General features: G+C 42.8%; 1 protein-coding gene and 1 non-coding gene across 2 annotated transcripts; one reads left to right on the top strand and one right to left on the bottom strand.

Moving 5' to 3' along the window:
- Positions 1-5,531: 5,531 nt before the first annotated feature.
- On the bottom strand, positions 5,532-5,604 carry trnak-uuu (transfer RNA lysine (anticodon UUU)). The gene has a single exon. It is a non-coding gene; the product is annotated as a tRNA-Lys (tRNA).
- Positions 5,605-5,902: 298 nt separating this feature from the next.
- Positions 5,903-19,842, top strand: nek3 (NIMA related kinase 3). The gene is made up of 14 exons (XM_086164145.1): positions 5,903-6,192; positions 6,520-6,613; positions 6,752-6,849; positions 6,937-7,020; positions 7,464-7,531; positions 7,616-7,702; positions 8,516-8,570; positions 10,896-11,096; positions 11,258-11,375; positions 11,482-11,622; positions 13,842-13,973; positions 14,068-14,182; positions 14,865-14,979; positions 19,706-19,842. Exons 1-13 carry the CDS (start codon positions 6,076-6,078, stop codon positions 14,929-14,931), a joined length of 1,377 nt encoding a protein of 458 aa, XP_086020271.1. The 5' UTR covers positions 5,903-6,075; the 3' UTR covers positions 14,932-14,979; positions 19,706-19,842.
- The last annotated feature ends 2,719 nt before the right edge of the window (positions 19,843-22,561 follow it).

The following is a 22,561-nucleotide window of genomic DNA, read 5'->3' as shown; positions in this document are numbered from 1 at the left end:
AAGCTCTTCCGTAAAGTAGCACCGCTATCATAAATACACCCCATCTGAAGATGTAACAGGATATACAGCAGGTACTACTCAGCTCCAATAAAAACATACCAAAATTATGCAACAACTAAAAAAGTCACAAAAACCAACAGCGCTCTGGCTTTCCATTGCTTGCTTTTTTTTATTAAGAATGTTTTGCGGGCTCTTGTGTTGAGCGCGTGATGATTATTTCGACGGTGCTGTGAAGTTTGTGCATTTCAAAAAAGAAATGTCTGCTATTGTTGTCTGTAATTAGCCAAGGGTGCAGGAGCGCAGAGGCACGGCGACATTTGTTCGAGGGTTTGTGTTTGTATTCCATCAGGCTTACAAACGTGCGACAAGCTCACCCAGTGCATGCTCGCGTTTGTGAGTGTGAGTCTCTGCAGGTATGAGCTTGTCAGCGTGCACGTTCAGCATCCACATCAAATAAAGTGCGACCCAGATTACTAATAAAGTAAACCTATGGTCTTGGTTTGTGCACCCGGACTCCTTCATCAATAAAACATGGTAACTTTTTATAGTAGCGAACAAATATCTATAGAACCTCCCACCTCCCTTTAAAGGAATACTTCATCCAAAAATAAACACGGCATAAAATAACAGGATAGAGCGATAAGTTCCGACCCAGACAACGGAAGACAAGCACGCTACAAGATTTAAAAAAAAAAAAAAAAAAAAAAACATCCATTGCAAGCCCCGGCACGCCAAGATGACTTTCAAAGATGTCATCTATAAAGAAATTTCAGAATAAATGTCTATAGGTGTAAACAGTTGTTGCTATGTTCTGAGCCGCGTTCACGGCCGCTGGCCTTCGTTCATCACCATTGGCTAATGAGTTATTTTCCACCTTTACTTTTGCAAACTATTCCTTTGAGCATTTCATGGCATCATTAATGTGCAATTCCCCCAAGTTTCCTGGTAAGACAGGAGAGAGTGAAGAGAGACTTTGGTGTCTTTCCCCCCTGGATGTCATCCTTTTGTGCAGTTAGCATCAATAAAAAAGACAGAGAGAGAGAGAAGTAAAAAAAAAAAAAAAAAAAAACGTAGGATGTGGGCTGGCGCTGCTGTCTTTCAAGTGACTTCGGTGTAAGTTCAAAAAGATGTAGAATTATTTGCAGGTCTGAATGAGGCACGGCAAGTTTGTTGTTTTTAAAAACAGATCATTGGTTGTTTTTTTTTCAATAAAAAATGTGGAAAAAGCTAAACCTGAGGTACGGGTTTAGCTGTATGTCCTGCAGTCACCCCTTTAGGCAAGTTCTTACTCAATGCTAAATCACAAGATTTACTTAAAGGCCTCTCTCTTGCTCAGAGGGAGTGTGCTTCCGTACAGATTAGAGGAAATGACGCTGTGAAGTGTTGGTATCTTAGAAACTATAGTATCGGGCCCATGCATAAGGATGCAAGAGCAGTTCTCTGTGACTGCCGTCTCCAAATCGTCACACAGTACAAACACCTGAAGTACTCCTCGGTATAATCAATTCTGCGGCGCCGGAGCCTCCCACGAGAAACAGATGTAGATTCTTTTATCCCTCAACCAAAGCATGTGAGCGCTGGATTCCAAGTATGCTGTTTTGATGTTGCTGGAAAACCAGCTTCCCATTAAAAACAGATCAATTAGAGGACTTTGCCTGCCTCTAAAACAACGTGTCGGTTGGATTCTTCCGGGATGCCTCTGATATTGGTTTTTCCAAAACATCTTAACGGCAATAAACACCTCTGTTTTTCCAACTCCTATATGAAATACAAACGTAAAACTATTTCAGTCGCATATTTTCATTATAGGTAATCCCTGCCAAATAACCGTTACCTTTTTAGAAAGCAATTACACAAAGTAATTCTCTCTTGAATTGGCTAGCTTTCATTTACCACCTGATACCAGCGACTATTCAGATATGAAGGCTTTAAAATCCGTCGTCATCGATATTTTTCCCTGCGCCATTAAACCAGCGGCGCAACTAAAAAAGCCGTGCCTCGGAGGAGCCGACGGGATTATCGTCAAATCCACAGACATGGCTTTTTACTGCCTTTTGAACCACGGGCTTTGTATTTCTCCCACTGTTGTCCTGGACAACAACGACAAACAACAGTCTGCTCCACCACCTGTGAGGCTGGAGCTTTACGAAAACTCGCTCTGCGCACGAGCATTTAAATGGTTTCGAGCAGACGAAGGAGGGAAAGCTCCGGTCTCAGATGTTTCCGCGGAGAAATCATTATTTTCATTTATCGCTGTGCACAACTCTCCCCCGACGATAAGAAGCAAGCCTGTCACATAGATTCTGACTGGCAGTCTGACTTATTTGTTAATAAAGTAGAGGAAGCATATATGGATTAAAGACATCAGGACCCAGGAAGGAACCATGGGGGACACCGACATGCTAAACTGCAACTCTGGGAAATGTAAGGAAACAGAAGCAGCTTTATGAATGCTTCTCACCCACGGGTAACTGGCACTGTGATAAGAGTGGCTTCAATTCAAAGAGGGATGGAAGCAACCTGATGGTTTGATAACTTCTTAATATTTACGGTGTTTGTCATTTGTGAATTAAATGTATAAATATGGAAGCCTCCAGACAACCTCCTCATCCCTGTTTCATAGTCTGTTTCACATATTCCTGATGAAGAATGTCTTTAAAAAAAACAAATCTTGGTATTTCTGTATTTTGCCGAGATGAAATGCCGCAATATATATAGCTTGTTTTAACTATTACGGGGCCACGGTGTGCGATAACAAACGTGGGTACATCAAAATGCATTTTGCGGCGAAATATAAAGTAATTAAACTCACACCATGCCAGCGCCGACATCTCTGGCGTTGCTCTGCAGTTTCTCTTCCCGGCAGCTGGAGACTTGGAAATGTAATGAAGAGAAAAGCACAGAATATTTGGCTTTGAGTGTGACTTGAGTCGTGACAGCTGAGTAATTCCATGTACAATATGCTCCTGGTGCAGCGGGTGACATTTTTCCAAGTAGGACTCAGCACAGTTTGTCATGACAAGCGAGAGCGAGAGCGAGATAACAACAGAGCTGCACCCAAAAATTAGCTCCAACTGAGTTAACAACTCGGCAGCGTTTCAACCTTTATTAAGATAAATGTTACATGAACATTTAGCAGCATTATATCAATCGCTGTTGCATTTCAACTGGTGACGAATGAGGCCTGCTATGCATACATGGATTTTGCACAAGATTGCCGCTGCATCAATCAAGCCTGCAGGAGAAACTTACAGATCTTGAAGTCGTCTCTGATCCATCCTTGACATCGCGTGGTGAGAATCCTGTGGTGAAAAAGTACAGTGACTTTTTGCATTCATCGGTACAAGAGATCAATGGTATTAAATCACCGCGAACTGAAAAATGCATAAAAATAACAGCGAGCCTCCATTTAAAACATAATCACATCAAAACAAGTCACTGGTTGAGGCTTTTATCTCAATATGCTGCTCGTCTGTTGCAAAGTTGTCAAACTCAATCACTCATGAGTTGCCTGTAGATCAAGAAGGCCCCACAGGAGAACCCGGCCCGGCGAAAAGAATCCGACACTAGAGGTTCCCCCGTGTCACTCATCTCCATTCGATTTGTTTGTAACCCCCCAAACAGATGCCTCCTGTCAATCATGTGTCACTCTGAGGCAACAGAAGGCAATGAAAAGTGTCAAAGCATCTGATTTTGCATGCTATGATTTTTATTTATCTATTTTTATGATCCTTCGCCAAGACTACTTTAAGGTGGTTGTTTTTGTCTCTCAGAAAAAGGAATAAATTCTGACTCTTGAGCTAACTTTTAATCAAATCCAATGCATACACTAAACATTTTGGATACTTTAGTTCATTTGGTTAGCTCATTAGCTCATTTTGTGTTTCAATAAGTTAACTTGCGATTTTTCATTTCCTTCATCGTCCTATTTCGGTTGCCCCTTCAGGGCTCGCCACAGCAAATCAACCTCCGCCATCTTACTCTATTCTCTGTATCCTTTTACCTTCACACTGACTAACTTCATGTACTCTTTCACTCCATCCATACATCTCTGGTCTTCCTCCAAGCAACTCCCACTTCAGCATGCTTCTACTAATATATTCACCATCCCTCCTCTGTACGTGTCCACACTATCTCAGTCTGGCTTTATCTCCAGAACATCTAACATGTGCTGTCTCCTCTGATGAACTCCTTCTGATTGTATCAATTCTCCTCACCCCCAAAGAGAACCTCAGCATCTTCATCTCTGCTGCCTCCAGCTCTGCCTCCTGTCTTTTCCTCAATGCCACCGTCTCTAAAACAAACAGCATCACTGGTCTCGCCACTGTCTAGTACACCTGTTTTTTTTCCTTCTGGCCCACATTCCCCCTGACACATTTCTCCACCTATCCAAACCTGCTTGCACACTTTTTTCACCCTTTTTCCACACTCCCCGTTTCTTTTACTTTTTTGACCATAAGTATTTAAATCCCCCACCGTCTCCACTCCACACCCATGTATTCTGTCTTGCTATTGCTAACCTTCATCCCCCTCCATTCCAAGAGCAGATGTCCATCTCGCTAGATGTTCCTCCACCTGCTCCCTGCATTTACTACAGCTCAGTGTCATCTGCAAACATCATGATCTGTGGAGATTCCTGTCTGACCTCAACCTTGTCCATCACCACTGCAAAACATGAAGGGGCTCAAAGCTAATCCCCACTGCAGCTCTATGTCCATCTTGATCTCCTCTGTTTGTCCCACAGATCATACATGTCCTCAGACTTCTTCATACAGTACCATAGTTCTTCTCCAGAAACCCTGTCAGATGCTATTTCCAGATCTAAAGCTATTTCTACATCAGACATGGGCATTCTACTGCCCGCGGTTCACATCCAGCCCATTTTGCTTTTTTATCCGGCACACCAAACAATTTTCTTAACTTAAAAACAACTTATTTTTTCCTTTTGTTTGATTTTGTGTGAATTCACATTCAAAATGATGCTGGTACATATATATGATCATTAATGATTTTTAAAGTTGAAATAAAATGCCCCCCAAAAAATCTAATATTTAAATTGCAATTTCTATTTTGTTCAATTTACAGGATATAAAAATCAAAAATGAAATGTGGCCAACCGGACAAAATAATTGTCAATCCCTGATCTAGATCTACAGAACCCTCTGACCTTCTCTGTGCGTTTGTATTAATAGTTACTCTTTTTCTCTTCCTCTGTAGCAAATATTAACAAGAACCTCTTTAAACATATTTATTTTCAATGGAATTTTATAGAATTTGAGGTTTCGGGGTGTTAGCTTGTTAGCTTACCGGGGAACACGGCATTGCTAGCTTGAGTCCGGAACTGTTGCTAACTCGGGGCTAACGATTAGCCGCTTACCCGTTGGCTAGCCAGTGGAGGGAAAAAATAAAATAATTAATTTGCTAATACTTAGGACGGAATGGCGTTTACATATATTAGTGAGAGTACTTTTATTTACCTTTTTAGATAGCTTAAGTAGAAGTGTATTGTGACATTTTAAAAAGAAAACTATCGCCCGAACAGGGACTTGAACCCTGGACCCTCAGATTAAAAGTCTGATGCTCTACCGACTGAGCTATCCGGGCTCTGTCGGTCGCATGTTTGTTGTAAATATATGAATATGTATCGACTATGTAGCATCATATCTGTTTACATATATGGTTTGAGAGGGTTTTGATACACTTTGAGGCTAATGGAAACAAACATACAAACAAGGACAGGGCAGAATAGGGAGTCTGTCGACTGCAGAGGTACACTGCTGATACAGCGCTTATATAGTTTAGAGTTGGTGATGTACCGCCATCCAGCGATAGCTTTGGTAATCTGCATCTACGTCACTCATACGTCATTCAATAACAAGGAAGTATCCGTCGACCGCATCGCCACACGCGTCTGCTCCAAACACCAAGTTTTCGCGGAATGGCTTCAATATCTGAAAGAAAACATTAGTCTTTACCTGAGCTGACCCTGAAAAGCCCGGCTTTTTGCAGGCCCTTTGCGACTGATTGCTTTTGTTTCCACCTTCTATTGTTCTTCTTTGGGCTTTTTATGTGTCCATGGAGAAGTACTCGCTCCAGACAGTTATTGGTGAGGGTACTTTCGGTCGGGCTCTGTTAGTCCAGTGTCAAAATACTCGGGAAAAATATGTCTTGAAGGAAATCCAGTTACCAAAGGTGAGTATGCAGGAGATAAATCATTACACTGCACTCGGATTTACAGGGTTAAGACGATGGAACAGGTGCTGGATCCCTCATGGAGAAATATTTTATTTGATGATAAGCTATCCTAATATTAAAGCATGTTGGATTTGCACCACCCTGCAGAGAAGAAACAGAATGCATTACAATCCAGCCTGTTATGTCACAGCCTGGGGTTGGATATGGAAACGTTATTTGCACCATGCTGATAACATATTAGATTGGTACCAGTCTCACAGAGACACGGATGCTGTTTCTTTTGCATAACAGACCCGCTTCTATGTTTTATTTGCATTTTTATAGAATCCGTCCAAATCGGGGAATTCGTGGAGAGAAGCCGTCCTGCTGTCCAAAATGAAACATCCTAATATTGTGGCCTTCAGGGAGGCATTTGAAGGTACACACACACACATAGACACACACACTTTCCATTTAAGCTCATTACATGCCTTTTTGCTCTCTGGTGACATGCAGTTATCAGTGTCTGGGTTGTATTGAAAATAAATAAATAAAGAGCATTATTGTGTTTGCTCAGCTGACGACCTCCTGTGCATCGTGATGGAGTACTGCGGCGGAGGAGACCTTCTCCAGAGGATCCGGCAACAGAAAACCACGCACTTCGGTGTTGACGAAGTAGGGCGAATGGCTACATGTTATCCCCCACCCCCTGTGCCATTCAGTCCCGTTTATACTTTTCCTTTGGTTGTCTTTTTTTCACAGATATTGAGATGGTTCGGACAGATGTGTGCAGGCACAAAGCATATACACGATAAGCAGGTTTTGCACCGAGATCTAAAGTCCAAGGTAAAGGAATGTTGAATGATGTGACTTGGTTTTGTTGTGGAAGAGCAAGCATATAATTAGCTTCGTCATCTAACCCGGGCTTCGAAGCCACATGTTGGATCCCGATAGCAATGGATCGATAATTATTTGCTATCACTTACATTTTAAACGACTCTTTGAAATGTGAATTTTGGAAGCTTTTTTTCATTAAAATTGAAATGAAAAGCAATTGCAAGACTTTCACAATAAATGCACGCATTGTGATACGCATTGTGATAAATGTCTGTTTCATATTCCCATTGATAAATGATATTTTGGTTCTGATCGAAGTGTTGTTACACTTCCAGGGCCAAATGAGCCACAACATGAGGTCCATTATTTTGTTTTTCTGTGTTTAATCGTGAAGAAGATGCTGTATTTCTCAGCATTTCGTCTCTTCTGTCTTTCTGTCTCATTTGACGCAGAACATTTTCCTGACACATGACGGAACGATCAAACTGGGAGACTTTGGCTCAGCTTGTGTTCTTAACAGGTAAACAACTACCCCCCCCTCAAAATGAAGCCTTTTTGCAATAATTCACCATTTTTTGAAGTGTAATTTCACTTTGTATCGTAGTTCTGAGGCTTTCGCTCAGACGTACGTCGGAACCCCTTATTACGTTGCTCCAGAGATCTGGGAAAACAAGCCATATAACAATAAAAGGTAGGTTTGTGTGTGCCTGTATGAGTGTGTGCGCGCACTTGTGTGTGTGTGTCTGTCATGCCGATATTGTATGCTTGATATGTCCTGGGGAAAATGCAAACCAGCAAACCAGGAAAAAGACAGAAAAATATCCAGATGATCTCCCTTTGCAGACATTTTGGATGTAGATTTTGTAGATTTCATTTCAAAATTTTTTTTTTTCATACAATTTTGAATTTTTTTTAAATATTCAAAAAAAAAATGTATAGAATAGGGTTTGATGGAGAAGGTTGATTTGCTGTGGCGAAAAGAAGAATTGTTATTATTATCTAATCACATTTTAGGTGATTTAATTCAAATTAAATATATGTTTTCCCTTCTGATTAATGCTTATCACTGAAAATATCACATATTGTTTTTATATAATTAATATAAGAGAGTATTCATTTGGTATGTTGATCAAAAGGCCACGGTGCATTTCTTCATCCGTAATATCACTTCCTGTCTGAGGACTGACAGGTCTTGGCCCCTGCTGACAAGAATGTTCTTTCCGTGAACACCCGAACATGACGTGCTCCCGGGGAAAGCGTGCAAGTGTGTGTGTGTATGTGTGTGTGTGTGTGTGTGTGGGGTTGCTTGCAGTTTTGGGCTCGCCTTTTTCTCTCTGCCAGCGAAACCTGTGACCACACTCCCCCTCCAGCAGCCAACTGTGTGGCTGGAAGTGTCAGCGAACATACCGGCAGTCAAGTCCTCTCAGAGCGCTCGGGTTGACTCGACGCCCCCCCGATGACGAACGTCTGGAATAAACGACTAAGTGTTTGTGTTCCCCCGCAGTGACGTGTGGTCCCTGGGCTGCGTCCTCTACGAGCTCTGCGCCCTGCGCCACCCGGTACGTGTCCACCACCCTGCCGTGGTCCTCAAATATGACGAAAAGAAAGATCCACGTGGAGTCCTTTTAAAGCTCTCGATAACCTCCCAGATATTTCCAAACAGGCGTAACATCTCCTGGACAGGAGCGTGTCCAGGGCAAAAACCATTCGGGAATTTTGTACATTTTTTTCTGTTGGGAGGGGCAGATGCTTCCGGATTCTGGAGACCAAAACACGCTCGGACCAAAAACACACAGCAACGAATTGTCTTTTTAATGTGTGAATGAGAGTGATTTTTTTTTCTCCATCTCTATATGACATAAATGAGAGTGAACGGCTGTATGCATCAAAAATTATATTTGAATGAGAGAGTGAATAGTAGCCTTTATATGTGTGAATGTTTGTCTACATCAGTGCGTCTCAATTATTTTCCGTTGCAAGAAAACATTTCGTGCCCCCCCCCACTCCGCCGCAACTATAAATAGTATAATTTCTCTTTAAAATGTACACCTCGACACAACATAGAGAAAAGAAACAAAAAGAAATTTAGATCAATTTGCAACAAGGAATGACTTTATTGACATAACAATGCTCGCTGGTTTGTTGAAGTAGCTTTCACAAAGCCGGATGACTGTTGCCAGTATTCGGCGTGTTTTGCTGGAAAAACTCAAACAGCTAACGTAATAGTCATATCTTTAGGTGACGCCCTCATTTATTTGTCTTCATGCTGTCCGCTGCCAACATTTTTAGACACTTTCCTTGTCTCTCCCCGTAATCACAGTAAAGCCAAGCGCTACATACTGTAATTTCCGCATGGACGTGCTCAACAATGACGATACGGCGGTTGACAAACCTTATCTTTATTAACACAATTAAACAACCGTGGCCTCACTTATCTTCTTTCTCCGTGCTCCACCCTGCAACTCCAAAAACACCTTCACAGCCAGGAGGAAAACAGAACTCACGCTAATATTCCCGCAAGATCGCTGCAATACTTTCGTCATATTTCCTCGTCGTGGCTTTCCGGTGACTTTCGTTGGTCTCATTATCTCCGTCTCTCATCGCCTTTCTTATTATCCCGGTTAAATATTTTTCCGTGGTGTCTCTTGAGGGTTTGTTCACAGTTCTTCATATTTCCCGCTCTGTGCTGTGTGCGTGCATGCTCCTTTGTTTTAGTGTAAAAGAGGTAAACAGGTAAATTATAAAAGTCCTTATATGTAATGAACTGTTCCTCAAAAAAATACATGACAAATGAATATTAAAAAATGAATATTAAAAAAGAATTGATGAAATTACACCCTAAAAATATCGTTGAGTTAAAAGAGAAAATCTTGTCATTATGGGAGAATTTATTAGAAAACTGATTGGTTTCATGCATAAGTGGAGGTATAATGTTTACAAGGCTATTCTGGTTATTAAATCAATTTTTTTAATTTTTTCTTTTTACAATGCTTTTTTTTGTTTTTTCTAGCAATAACAGAAGAAAAGATCGTCCATCAATGTCGCTAGACGTTTTTTAATCAAAAAATCATTTTCTTTTCAAATTTCGAAGCAAAAAAATACATTGCAAAGTTACTTTTCCATTTTTTCCCCGGCCTTTTTTTTTTTTTTTTTTTTTGAAACCCACTGTATAAAACCCCCAGATTTATGTGAGAACACAAAGATTTGATTTCAGGGAGGGCACCACAAAATATTGTTCCGAGGGCCGCGAGTCTGAGACCCCTGGTCTGATGTGTAAATAAGAGCGTGAATGGTGAACGTCTCCTCCACGACCGTGAGTGCAGGACAGGCATTATAGATAACAAACGAATGAATGAATGAATGAATGAATGAATGAATGAGTGATTGACGGTTGACCCGGTCAGGCTTAAACCCCGCCTCTCGCTCAGTGACAGCGAGGATTGATTCCAGTCCCTCAAAAACCAACAAAAACCAGCAAACCAACATTCACTCCTCAATAAAAGAGCAAGTATTTAATTTGTATAATCAGAAATAATGGATTAGTGGAACCGAAATGAAAACCTCCGCCGGGGAAAATCAGGGGTTTCATTCGCTCGCCGCGTATCTGGTGATAAAGTCTTCATGGTTCTGAGTCGCGTTCGAAGTGGCGACGGAGGCCGATATAACAGCGCCTGTTAAAACGAACCCGTGATTGTTAAAACGAAACGAGATCCTATTCTTTTGGCGTGAAAAGGATGGCGATTTTGACGTGAAACCATTTTCCACCCATCACGTCGTTGATGCGTCCACTCTTGATGGTGTAGCTCTCTGTGATTATCTCCTGCTGCAGGATGAGGCCTATTTAAAATAGCTCGGCGTGCAGATTTTTCTTATTTCCCGTTCAGTTCCAGGCACCCAGCTGGAAGAGCCTGATCCTGAAGGTGTGCCGAGGCGCGTACCCCCCCTTGCCCGGCCACCTGCCGTACGAGCTGCGGCACTTGATCAAGCAGATGTTCAAGACGTGCCCGCGGGACAGGCCGTCCCTGCGCACCATCCTCACCTCCCACCGGGCGTCCGGACTCTTGCGTCCTCATCTGTCCCGCCAGGTAAAATAAAAAAAAAAAAAATCAAACACGGCGGATATGCTCCGGAGACGCGGTGACATCCCCGGGGATTTACGCGACCTCCCCGACGCGGAATCTGACCTCTTGACGGACGGCTGTTGGTTCAGGTGGCCGTAAACGTCGCTCGTGCGCTTGATTTACAGGCGATAGAGACGGAGGGACGGGGGAGGGCGACCGCAGCGGCGGGGGACGGAGGAGAGGGGAAGGAGGTCGTCAATCTCCCGGGGAAGGAGAGCGGAATGGAAACAACAACATTCGAAGGTTGCTTCTCGGTTGTGTTTTCAGAAGGATATTCTGGGAAAATCACATCCGGCGAGAACCGGATGAAGGAAGAGAGACAGTCCTGAATGTATCTGTCCCCCCTCAGGCGCTGTGGGGCCCCGCCCTCGAAAGCAGTGGTCCGTGGACGCCGGGGACTCGGCGCTGCGGGAGCTGGCCGACGCAACGCTGGCGTCGTCGGACGGCTCGGCGCCGAGCGGCGGCTTCGGCGGCGGCTCTACTCCTGCAGGTACGCAGACAGGCTCCCGAAATCTGGTAAAGATCGGGATGGTCTCCAGAACGATCCCAACTAAATAGCACTCAGACACGAACAGTTGGAAAAAATATGGAGGATCGTGTGAAAATCAAATAAAACAAGGATTCGAAACCCAAAGAAGCGTTGCAATGTTAGCTCCTCTCCAACTGGAGGAACTTTTTTGCAGCTCCTAGAACAGACCTGGGCATTTTTTTATTTTCAATGAATATTTTAATAAGTATTTTCAATCAAGATTGAATTTAGAAACTCCTAATTTTTTTCCCTTTTGTTTAATTTTGTATGGGCGATTAAATACAAAATAATGTCAAAACATTTATATGATCATTGATGATTTTAAAGTTGAAATAAAATGCCCCAAAAAAATGTAAATATTTAAATTACAATTTTCGTTTGTTTCAATTTACATGGAACCTAGTTGGCCTGTGCATAGAAATTAAATAAGAAATGGGGCCAAAACAATTGCCCTCCCCTGTCCTAGAACCTTTCCAGAAACTAGACTGATCCTTGGAGGAACCAGAGACCCATTGGACCAAGTTCCTAGAACCCTCTTAGCTCCTACTTTGAGGCGGGCTCACATTAGAAGACACTTCTTGGTGTTTTCGTAGAAATGATCGCAACCACTGGTCAACTGTTTTCTCGTGAAGTAACGGAAAGGGAGCGACGAAGAAGTCCGAGCTCTATGCTATGCCTGGGAGTTTGGAACATCAGCATTTTGACCAGAATTAGCTAAAGGCAGGGTTCTCCGAACGGCGAATCAGTGCAGGGAGGAGCTGAAACATCTCAACCCATCCGATAGTTCATGGAAGTTCATGTTCGTTCCCTCGGCTCTCCATGTTGTCTGTGTCTTTGTTTTGCTGCCTGTCGGAACACAAAACTAAAAGGTTCCCCTGGATGACGCTTGTTCCTGAGTCCAAATTCACTAGTTCTTAGAACTTTTCTGTCTTGGGTCATGTCGTCATTTGCTTACGACCGCATATTTCCCGGAGCCAGTTGCTCCTAAACATAAGAAACTCCATCGCTAAGTGTAGATTAGTGACCCGAGTAAATTCAAAGCAAATTTACCAATGGAGAAACTGGGCTTGGAGTTCCCAAAGTGTTTTTTTTTTTTTTGAACATTTATTAGAACAGGTTCCTTATCAGAGTCACACACGTTCTTACAAAACCTCATAAGAAGATACACATTATACAATATTCCTTGTAGGTCACTTATTTCCTCACTAGCAGCGAAAAAAAAACCAAAACACAAAAACAAACAAAAAAAAAAAAAAAACATCTAACTCAGTCAAATAGAGATAATAGTTTACTGTGATCATTTTATGTGCAATTAATAGAAGAACTCTAAGCGAAAACACCTGGTTTTTCCTTAAATCGCTTGTTGATGCTGTACCCATAATAAATTGCTGTGGATCCATTGGTCTGTTTAATTTTAAAATCTCACTTATTTGTTTTTTTTTACCTCTTCCCAGAATTTCATCAGTTTAGGGCCGTCCCAGAAAATGTTGGAAAAGTCCCCCGTTATGCCACAGCCCCTCCAACACAGGGGAGAACAGTTACCATCATAAGAAGCTATTATGAAGGGAGTTTTAAAATACCTTATTCTTAACTTCCAGCTGAACTCCCTCCATGTTGGGCTGCTTAAACATTGTTGCCAGGGCAACCAAGAACTCTCCCATTCTCCATCTGCAATCACGTCATTAGATTCCAATTCCCACTTAGCTTTCACATCCAGTGTGTCCACTAAAGTGTCCATACGTATCCTGCCATATATATCTGATATTGTAGTTTTAATGTTCATTTTGTCCTCAACTATCTCAATCCAATATTGTTCAAAATTAGTTGAAGCTTCTTTAATATCGTCCCATTCTTTGTGTGTCATCAAATAGTGTCGAATTTGAAAATATCTAAAAAAATCCTTAGAGTCAATGTCGTATTTTGCCCGAAGTTGTGAAAAAGCGCTCAGAGTTCTTCCTTCAAATAACTGATTTATTGCGATTAAACCTTTCCCTGCCCGTCTAATGAAACCACCGTCCATCTTTGCTGGCAGAAAGTCACCCGCTGCTGTTATTTTTGCTGCCCTCGATAGAGATAGAGGTAGATTCAGGAATCGTCTCGTCTTTTCCCAAACCTTAGGTGTAACGGTTGCAAAGAGGTTTTGTGCAGACGTTACCGCGGGCGTGTTGGTGCGGTTGCAGGTGTGTGCGAGGTCTCGGAGAACGTCCCATCCAGGAGACGCTGGGAAGTGAACCCTCCGGAGAAGCTCCTGAGCCTGCTGGAGAGGGCCACGCTCAGCCGGTCCTTCAGAACCTATCTAATCCGCAGAGGAGGTGGGTTTTCCTGTTTCCTCGCTTGGATTTGGGTCTCCATGTCGCCTCGGACGAGACCCCGATGTGGCGCCGCCTGATGTTTCCGTCCCCGCAGGTGACGACCCTCTGGCGGGACCCCTCGCTCAGCGGGGCGACGACACCGACGGCCCCGAGCAGGACGTGACCACGCAAGAGGAGCGGCTGCAGCCACGCTCCGACGACGAAGACACGTAAGGGACGAGCAGCGTTTTGCACACACACACACACACACACACTGCCTCTGAAAGGGTGTGAGATCTCACGACACGATCGTTTCGTAATGAAGGTGCTTTTATTGACCCTTGAAACGGTGGATTAAATTTCCAGTAATACCTTGACTTGCCTGTTGAATTGGTTCAATTTGCTCATATATCAAATTGAATTTCCCCATTTAAATGAAATGAAACACTATCAATCCTTTTCCGTAATCCGGTTATGTGAAAAATGTACTTTATCAATAACGAATACTTTATAAAAGATGATAATACACGATAAAAGTGAACACAAAGAAATAAAGTGCTTCTTGTATTTGCAAGTGTTATTTGCAGTCCTTATGTCCTCTATTGTAAGTCGCTTTGGATAAAAGCGTCTGCCAAATGTAATGTAATGTAATGTAAAAAAGTGGTTTTATTAAGTGCATTCGTCCGCTTTAATTTGCTGCTCTTTCGCTTAATTTAGCCGACTGGCTACACACTTCACGCTACAATGTATTGCTAAATGTAACATGCAGACTTTGCCGCGCTGTATGGCTAAATTTAATTTAGTGAACGCCACTGATACTCCTTATCTATCTGATTAAATCTCTATATTCTTGCTTCGTATTCAAGAATATCGACGTGTTGAACGGCGTCTGACCCCGTTCCCTCTCCACAGGGACTTCGAGGAAGAATCTCCGTGCGACTGGATGGATGGCGTGGAGAAGATGTTTTTGCAGCGGTGAAAACCCCCGACCCTCCGTCCCCGTCTCCCCGCCGCCGCTCCCGCGATGGTCAGTGTGTTTTCTGCGTCCGGTTAAAAAAAATGTTTTTTTTTTTTCGCACACGCGGCGGAATCCAGGCTTGATCTCCTGACACAACCTTTTTTTTTTTTTTTTTTTGGACAAAAAACCGAGTCTCCCGGCCCTCCGATCCGCCGCCCGCCGATCGGGTTACCGGCGATAACATTCCAGGCTGACAAAGGCCGTCTGGAAGCTCCTGTTTATCTTGTCGGGGGGGGGAACAGGAAGTATTAATGGCGAGGAGGCGGGGTCTGCGGCGGGTCGGCCAGCGGTTTGACGTCCGTTTCCTCCAGTCCAAACACCCTCTGTCCTTGATGTTCATAGTTTCTCTACCTTTTTATATTACACTGCTCAGAAAAATAAAGGGAACACTTAAAAAACACATCCTAGATCTAAATGAATGAAATATTCTTATGAAATACTTTGCTCTTTACACAGTTGAATGTGCTGACAACAAAATCACACAAAAATGATCAATGGAAATCAATTGTATCAACCCATGGAGGTCTGGATTAGGAATCACACTCAAAATTAAAGTGTAAAAACAAACTCCAGGCTGATCCAACGTTGATGTAATGTCCTTAAAACAAGTCAAAATGAATCTGTGTTGCTTCCTGAGTGGACACTATGATTTCACACAAGTGTGATTGACTTGGAGTTACATTGTGTTGTTCAAGTGTTCCCTTTATGTTTTTTTGAGCAGTATATTTGATATATGTGATCCAGTGCCAGATCCCTCCACACACACACACACACACACACACACACACACACACACACACATCATCCAGTAGGTGGCGCCGTCTGACGGGAATTTGATCCGCAGGGGCGAGAGACATTCCCGTCATGACAGAAAACACACAATGGCTCCTTTTGTTGACGTCTCTCTGATATCTTATCGGCCTCCTCCCGCTGACAAACCGCTGAATATAAACATTCCCGGGGCCTCGTCGACGGGGCCAATAAAAAGTGAATTTGTTGCCGGCGGGGAGGGGTGGGGGGGGTGTTAAAAGAAAAAGGTCATCAGAAATCGAAAAGTGCACTTTGTATCCATTATCCGTTAATTTAATTCTCCGCCGATCCCTAAAACAATAGCGCAGCGTGCACACAAACACAGGAAGTAACAGCTAAAGTCCAGGTTTTCAAAGGGGTGTAAACACACCAGTCGCCGGCCGTTGTGTTTTCTCAGGAGAGCCGGCCCCCCCCTTTCTTCACCGCGTCCCCCGAACGCTTTGGGGTCTCACCGATAAGACGCTCCCGCGGAGGGCAAAAGGCGATGTACAGGAACTGTGAGAAGCAGGTTAGACGAAATTATCTTTATCACTTGGGTTTATTAGATTGTGCTGAGCAGGCGTCGACGCGGCACCTGTGACTCATCCCCGATTTCGTAAAAAGGCCGATCGGGAAGTGGAAATCAGCGTTAATCCACGCTTCGGCGTCCTGTCAAAAGCCCGACTCGTGACTGGAGGGAAAAGACCTAACAAACGAGAAACGGCTTACATTACATTACATTACATTGCATTTGGCAGACGCTTTTATCCAAAGCGACTTACAATAGAGGACATAGGGACTGCAAATACACTTGCAAATACACGCGTGTGTTTGCGTGTCGACATTCCCTCCCATGAAACGCCCAGCTTTATTTTGATTTTGGAAGTTTGCGTAAAAAAAAAAAAAAAAAAAGGTTATCGGCGCTATTTCGATCGAGTTATTCGTCATCGGGGAGAAGAACAATGGGGCCTTCCAGCTCGGGGCGACAGGATATAGATATTACAGACCCTCGGGGTCATAAAACAAAACCATAATGGTGCTGATTCACCAACAGACACATAAGGGATGGATTATCCTGCGGCTTAGGCTCCGCCCACCTCCCGCACGCCACATATCTCCCCCGCCATGTGTTTTATTGAGGAAGCCCAGGGCCGCAAGTGGCTCTTTATCTGGAAGCCTCAGAGAAGACACCCCCCCCCTCCACACACACACACACACACATAAACACACACCCTTCAGGCCCCCAACGCTCATCCTGGCTTCCTCCTCCACGTTCAGGTTTAATAAAGCAATGAAACTCCAAAGTGTGTGTGCCCACGTGTGTGTGTGTGTGTGTGTCTAATCCAACGTTCGAACGCAAGCAGCGTTTTTATTAAATCCAAACGAGAAACACTCATATCTGTGATGTAATCTGCTTTAATTGGATTAGATCATCCGCGGAGTCAGACGCGAGAAGCCGGCACCGACTCGGTTAATCGAATCATTTTTAAATCGTATTTATTTTCCACAGAAAAACATTGCACCTCCCGGGTTATTTCGTTGTCTGAAAGTATAAAAGAAGCGGCGGCACGTGTCACTCGAAACCGCTCCGTTCTTTGAATTAATTTAAGAGACAAAGCAAAAACCTTTATCGGTTGGTGGCTCAGAAAAAAATAAAATAGGAAAAATAATAATAATACTCTCACATCAGTCTCAGCATAAGTGTTTACGTTAATGAACGAAACATTTTTCCCGTGTTCGTGTATTGCGACTATTAAAGGGATCCCCGGGTACCAAGACGTTACAGTCCTATTTGATCAGTATTCATACCAGCTGTGTAAAAACAGTAGTTTGGTTGGTATAAAATTTATAAGTGTCCAAATGAAGAGGCGAGAGTCAGCTGAATTCACCGGTGTGCGTCCTGCAATTGCGTCGCTACGCTAACAGAGAGAGAGCTGTTCGCTCCAGACTTCCGGACCGCCGCGCCGACTGACCAAGTGACTCGTCGTCAGGCTCCTCCGCTTTCCTGCTCTTAACCCGGTCTTTCGAAAGAAAGCAAACTGTCGGCACGGCATTTGGCTTCAGTCTTCGATTTTAAACTAGCAGCAGCTGCGAGCTCTTACAGCAGCTTAGCTCGGCTAAACGCATCAAACGAGAAGCGGAGAGAACCCAGCCGCGACTTCTTGGGAAATCGTGTATGTCAACAAGCAATTTCCCACTCCTCTTTTTGTTCGCTGGAAAATCTGTGTAGCCTAGCGTCGGCCCCTTTCTGGAAATCGCACCCAAAAGCGTCACGATGTGGGATTATTACCGTATTCTGTAGAGGGAAATGCAACCCACATCAACCAAGCATGCGTTGCGCAAGTAAAACAAAAGGCTGCGCCCGTCGCTTAAACTTTCTTGTATAAATTGTTTTTGAGCACATTCTACTATGAGACAGAGATTAAAAAATGTATGCCAATTAGTCCTCCCGGTTGGGGTTCCCATTCAAACTTGGCCGAAGTTAAAGACTTCAGGGCCAACGACCCTATTTTCTTGTTTCTTCACGCTGGTATTTTCACTTCCTGGCCATGGAGCGGGTTGTTTTGTTTTCTCCATGCTACGTGCAAACCGCACTCAGCCCAGATGAGAAAGTCAGAGTTGGCGTACAATTTCTATGAAAAGGAAAGTATGTAGTAATATATCGACTATATAAAAAAAAGAAATTCACCCCATCTTGGTTGTTTGCATGAAATCGTGGTTCATAGAACTTTTTTTATTAGAACTGACATAAACAAAAAATGCAGGTTTCTAAGAAATAATCATTACTTTGACTGGATCAGGTCAAGTAAATAAGTATTCACTCCCTTCTGGTCAGTATTATCAAGCGCAAACTGCCCTTTTTTTTCCCCCAAGTTCATCCACAAATTCTGGATTGTGCTCTGACCCGGACGCTCTGCAGAATTCGGCTCGGGGTTGTCGTCGTCTTGCTTTAGAATAAATCTTCTCCCAAATCTGAGTTAGGATTATCCCCCTTTAAGATTTGGCGATATTTTTCTGCATTCATGTTTCCCCCTTGCTTCATAGTGGAGACCCTGTGCTATGTCGTCAAAGATCTCACGAAAATAACAATAAATGTAAATATAAATAAAGGAGATAATTAAAAGCATAAAGACAACAATAAGGATAATAAATAGATATAGATAAGGACATGACTGTGAATGAATGAGGTAGTGGTAGCACAGATGTGCCTCTTCTTGTGAGGGCCAACGTCTCTCTGCAGATTTAAACAAGCGCTGCTCCTTGCTAACCGCTGCGCCATATTCTACTTGCATAACGCTCAAATATTTAACAAACCCGTCCCACATCCTGCAGCTGGACTTCAAGTGGTTCCCTTCTGGTTGCAGAACCTTACAATTCCTACAAATGCCACAATTCTGTACTGTACAGTAATTTATTTATATACATTTTACGCATATTATGCAATTTTTTTGCAATTTATATGCATAAATAAATTTTATATAATTTTTTTGTATTTTTTTTATTTTATTTTTTTTATTCTCAGATGTTCACAATTTGATGCTGTTACCCCATGCGCGCCCCAATTGTCCCTTTTTTCTGATTCTGACTTTCATGCAAACACTTATGCTTTTTTACATACCAGTAAATTGTTTTAAAATAAATAAATATATATATATGTATATATAAACACATATATATGTGTGTATGTATATGCATAAATACATTGTAAATAAATAAATTATTTTTTTTATTTTATTTTTTTATTTATTTTATTTTTTTCATTCTTAGATGTTCACAATTTGATGCTGTTACCCCATGCACGCCCCAATTGTCCCTTTTTTCTAATTCTGACTTTCATGCAAACATTTATGCTTTTTTAAATACCAATGAATTGTTTGTAAAAAATATATACATAAATTATATGTTATATTTATATTATTTATGTTATATTATATTTCTCTTTCAGGACTTTTTACTGCGCTGATGCCCCAGATCAGGTTGGCAGCAAGTTAGGCTATGCAGTGTGTGTGTGTGTGTGTGTGAGTGTGTGCATTTGTGTGTCTCTGTCCAAAAAAAAACCCTAACCCTAACCCAAAAAAAAAAAAAAAACCTCAGTAATCTCAGTAAATCTACTGTTCTCTATATTTCCTGTGCATCGTGTATTTGCAAGTGTATTTCCAGTCCCTATGTCCTCTATTGTAAGTTGCTTTGGATAAAAGCGTCTGCCAAATGCAATGTAATGTAATATAATGTAATTTAATATGTGTATATTGTTTTGCCTTTGACATGGGAGATGATTTTTTTCTTTTTTTACTTTTTTTTTATTTGTATAAAGGAAGCGCTTCCTCTGGCAGGAAGGACGTGCCATTCGATCTCTTAGAAACTCAAATGTGTGATAACGAAAAAAACAACAGTTTCACCTGCTGCATTGCATTCAGAAGCAGATTTTCGTTTTTCGCCGTGCTTGTTTTTTAAGCGGGCCGAGGCAGCCATCCGTGAGCTCCCCCTTCAGCCTTCGCCGTTCTTTCTTTAAAAATCAGGAAGGACCGAGCAGATGCGAGGCGACCCGGTGACCCGGGCCTCCGAAGGCCTCTCGGCTCCCGATTCTGACAGCGCTCGCTTTGAAAAACTTTCTTTTTCTTTTTATTTTTTTTTTGTTAACTCTCTCCGCTGTTTTCCCCCTGCAGTTTAGCAGACGTTACGGAGCTCCCTGGTGTTTAAACAAAGCAGAAGGGGAAACAATGAAATCTGCTACCGTGACTCACCCGGCGAGGAGAAGTGCTGTTTATTCTCCAGCTCTTCCTGTTAATCACAAAGCAGCCGGTGCTCTGCAAGCCGGGAGTCTCTCTGCAACTATAAATACAGCGGCTGTCATTGTTGCGATTATTTCGAGCTCTCGCCGCCGACCCACCAGTGTTTTGTTGTCGGACAATGGAGGCCCGGCGTGGCTCCCTTCATCAGTCGCGAAAAGGTCAAGAATGGTTAAATTTGGCGCCGCCGGGCGAAGTGGCGCAACGTATCTGACAGAATAGCTCGAGGTCCGAGCGGGGAATTTAAAAAAAAAAAAAAAGTTGAACTCTCACGTTATCCGTGCGTGAGGAGCCAAAATTCTGCCGCCTGAGCTGAAACTGACTGGTGCCTTGTTCTGCTTTTGGCCGTCGGAGTAAAAATTAGAAGGACGGTGTTGTGTGTTTTGTTTCCCTCAGTCGTGATTGTGAAACAAACGCTTCGCGCAAACACAAAACCGCGTCGAGAGGGAAAAATTTGTCTTGAATTACTGTAAATCTGGTTCTTTTTTGATTTATTTGGGGGAAAGTAATGTGGATTTGAAGTAATTCATTGGACCGCGGACTAAATTCACAATATATAGGATAAAAACATCGGAAGACTGAAAAGATTTGAAAAAGACTCGAGGGAAACTATCATCTCACACCTGCTCACTCAATAGAAACTGAGAGTTTACAAATACTTTCAGTCTTACAGGGTCACTATTTACAAGACTACAACTAGATTCTATCAGCAATTATTCCCCCCTTGCCATGTTTTCCCCGAGCCTTTACTATTTCACTCCACCACTTTTCCTTCTCAACTCGGTGGAGAGTCAATACTTTGGAGAGTCGAAGCTCCTCTTTCCGGACGCTCCAAAACTGATCGGGACCTCCTTCGCCGTTCCCGTTCATCCATACCGCCAACGAATACCGTCTCTGCCGCCAACACCGCTCTGGCCGTTGTTGTCTTCCAGGTTTCCGGTTTAGTTACAGCTCATCTATTGCTTGTTGATCGTGTTCCGTCACCGTAAAGACTGGAAGACTTGTAATAATATCAAACACATTTGATAGTGTCGTAAACCCAATACAAGGAAAAGCGTGATCTGTATAAAGCCTTATACTTGTTGCGCATCACAACTCCAGTAAGACTTCAGTTTTTATCTGTGCCCGTGGAAGTCTTTTTGTGTAAGCTTAGCATTAGGCATCACAACCACCCAGTGGTTAGCCCTTCTGTCTCACAGCTAGAAGGTCTCTGGTTGGATTATGAATGAGTGAGTGAATGATAGTATGTCTCTACATGACCTGTGAGCGTGACGTATCAATGAAAGGGTGAATTGCTGGAGGTCTCCATGTGTGACCCTGTGATTCACTGGCGACAGGGGGAACCCCGCCTGTGGGTAATGAATGATAGTGCCTGGATATATAATTAGCATACAGTGAAAAAAAAAATATAGGAGTGCAAATATAGAATACAAAGATGTTGATAAAAACAGCACAAAGGGCATACAGAGCAGTACAGGGACTACTAAGTGCAAGCAGTGCAAAAAAAAAGGAAAAAGTTCATTGTACTTTTTGCGTACAGTACAAAGTTGGGTCATGTACAGAGGAGGGACAGTGAATATATTGGTAGACGGATGCTGGAATTGGAGCTGCCAGGCAGGAGGTCTAGAGGAAGACCAAAGAGAAGATTTATGGACGCATCAAGAGAGGATATGAAGTCAGTAGGAGTGATACAGAGAACAGGGTTAGATGGAGAAGCTTGATTGGCTGTGGCGACCGTTGGAGGGAAAAGCCCAAAGAAAAAGAAGAATTTGTCACAGGGTGCAGGACATGTATGACTGAGACAAAGTGATGACTGACTGAGATGGTTTAGATATGAACACTCCTTATGTCCAAACCATGGTGAAGACCTGAGTAGAAGGTTGCTGAAGGTGGACCCGCCCGGCAGGAGAGAAGATTTAATGGAAAGATGAATGGAAAAGAACAATTTGTCACAGGGGTGCAGGACATGTATGACCGAGACAAAGTGATGACTGAGATGGTTGGGACATGAA

Source organism: Fistularia commersonii, chromosome 18 (genome assembly GCF_037954325.1).
Source record: "Fistularia commersonii isolate RoL2024-O1a breed Wild chromosome 18, RoL_Fcom_v1.0, whole genome shotgun sequence".
Lineage (NCBI taxonomy): Eukaryota > Metazoa > Chordata > Actinopteri > Syngnathiformes > Fistulariidae > Fistularia > Fistularia commersonii.
Note: the sequence above shows the minus strand (reverse complement) of the source record. Positions and strands in the feature narration are given on the sequence as shown.

Bases quoted from the DNA above. Each gene is read 5' to 3' on its own strand.
- nek3 (XM_086164145.1), top strand. From the start codon at position 6,076: ATGGAGAAGTACTCGCTCCAGACAGTTATTGGTGAGGGTACTTTCGGT. The intron at 6,850-6,936 runs GTAGGGCGAATG...TTTTTTTCACAG, and splicing joins CGCACTTCGGTGTTGACGAA to ATATTGAGATGGTTCGGACA. The intron at 14,183-14,864 runs GTAAGGGACGAG...CCCTCTCCACAG, and splicing joins CGCTCCGACGACGAAGACAC to GGACTTCGAGGAAGAATCTC.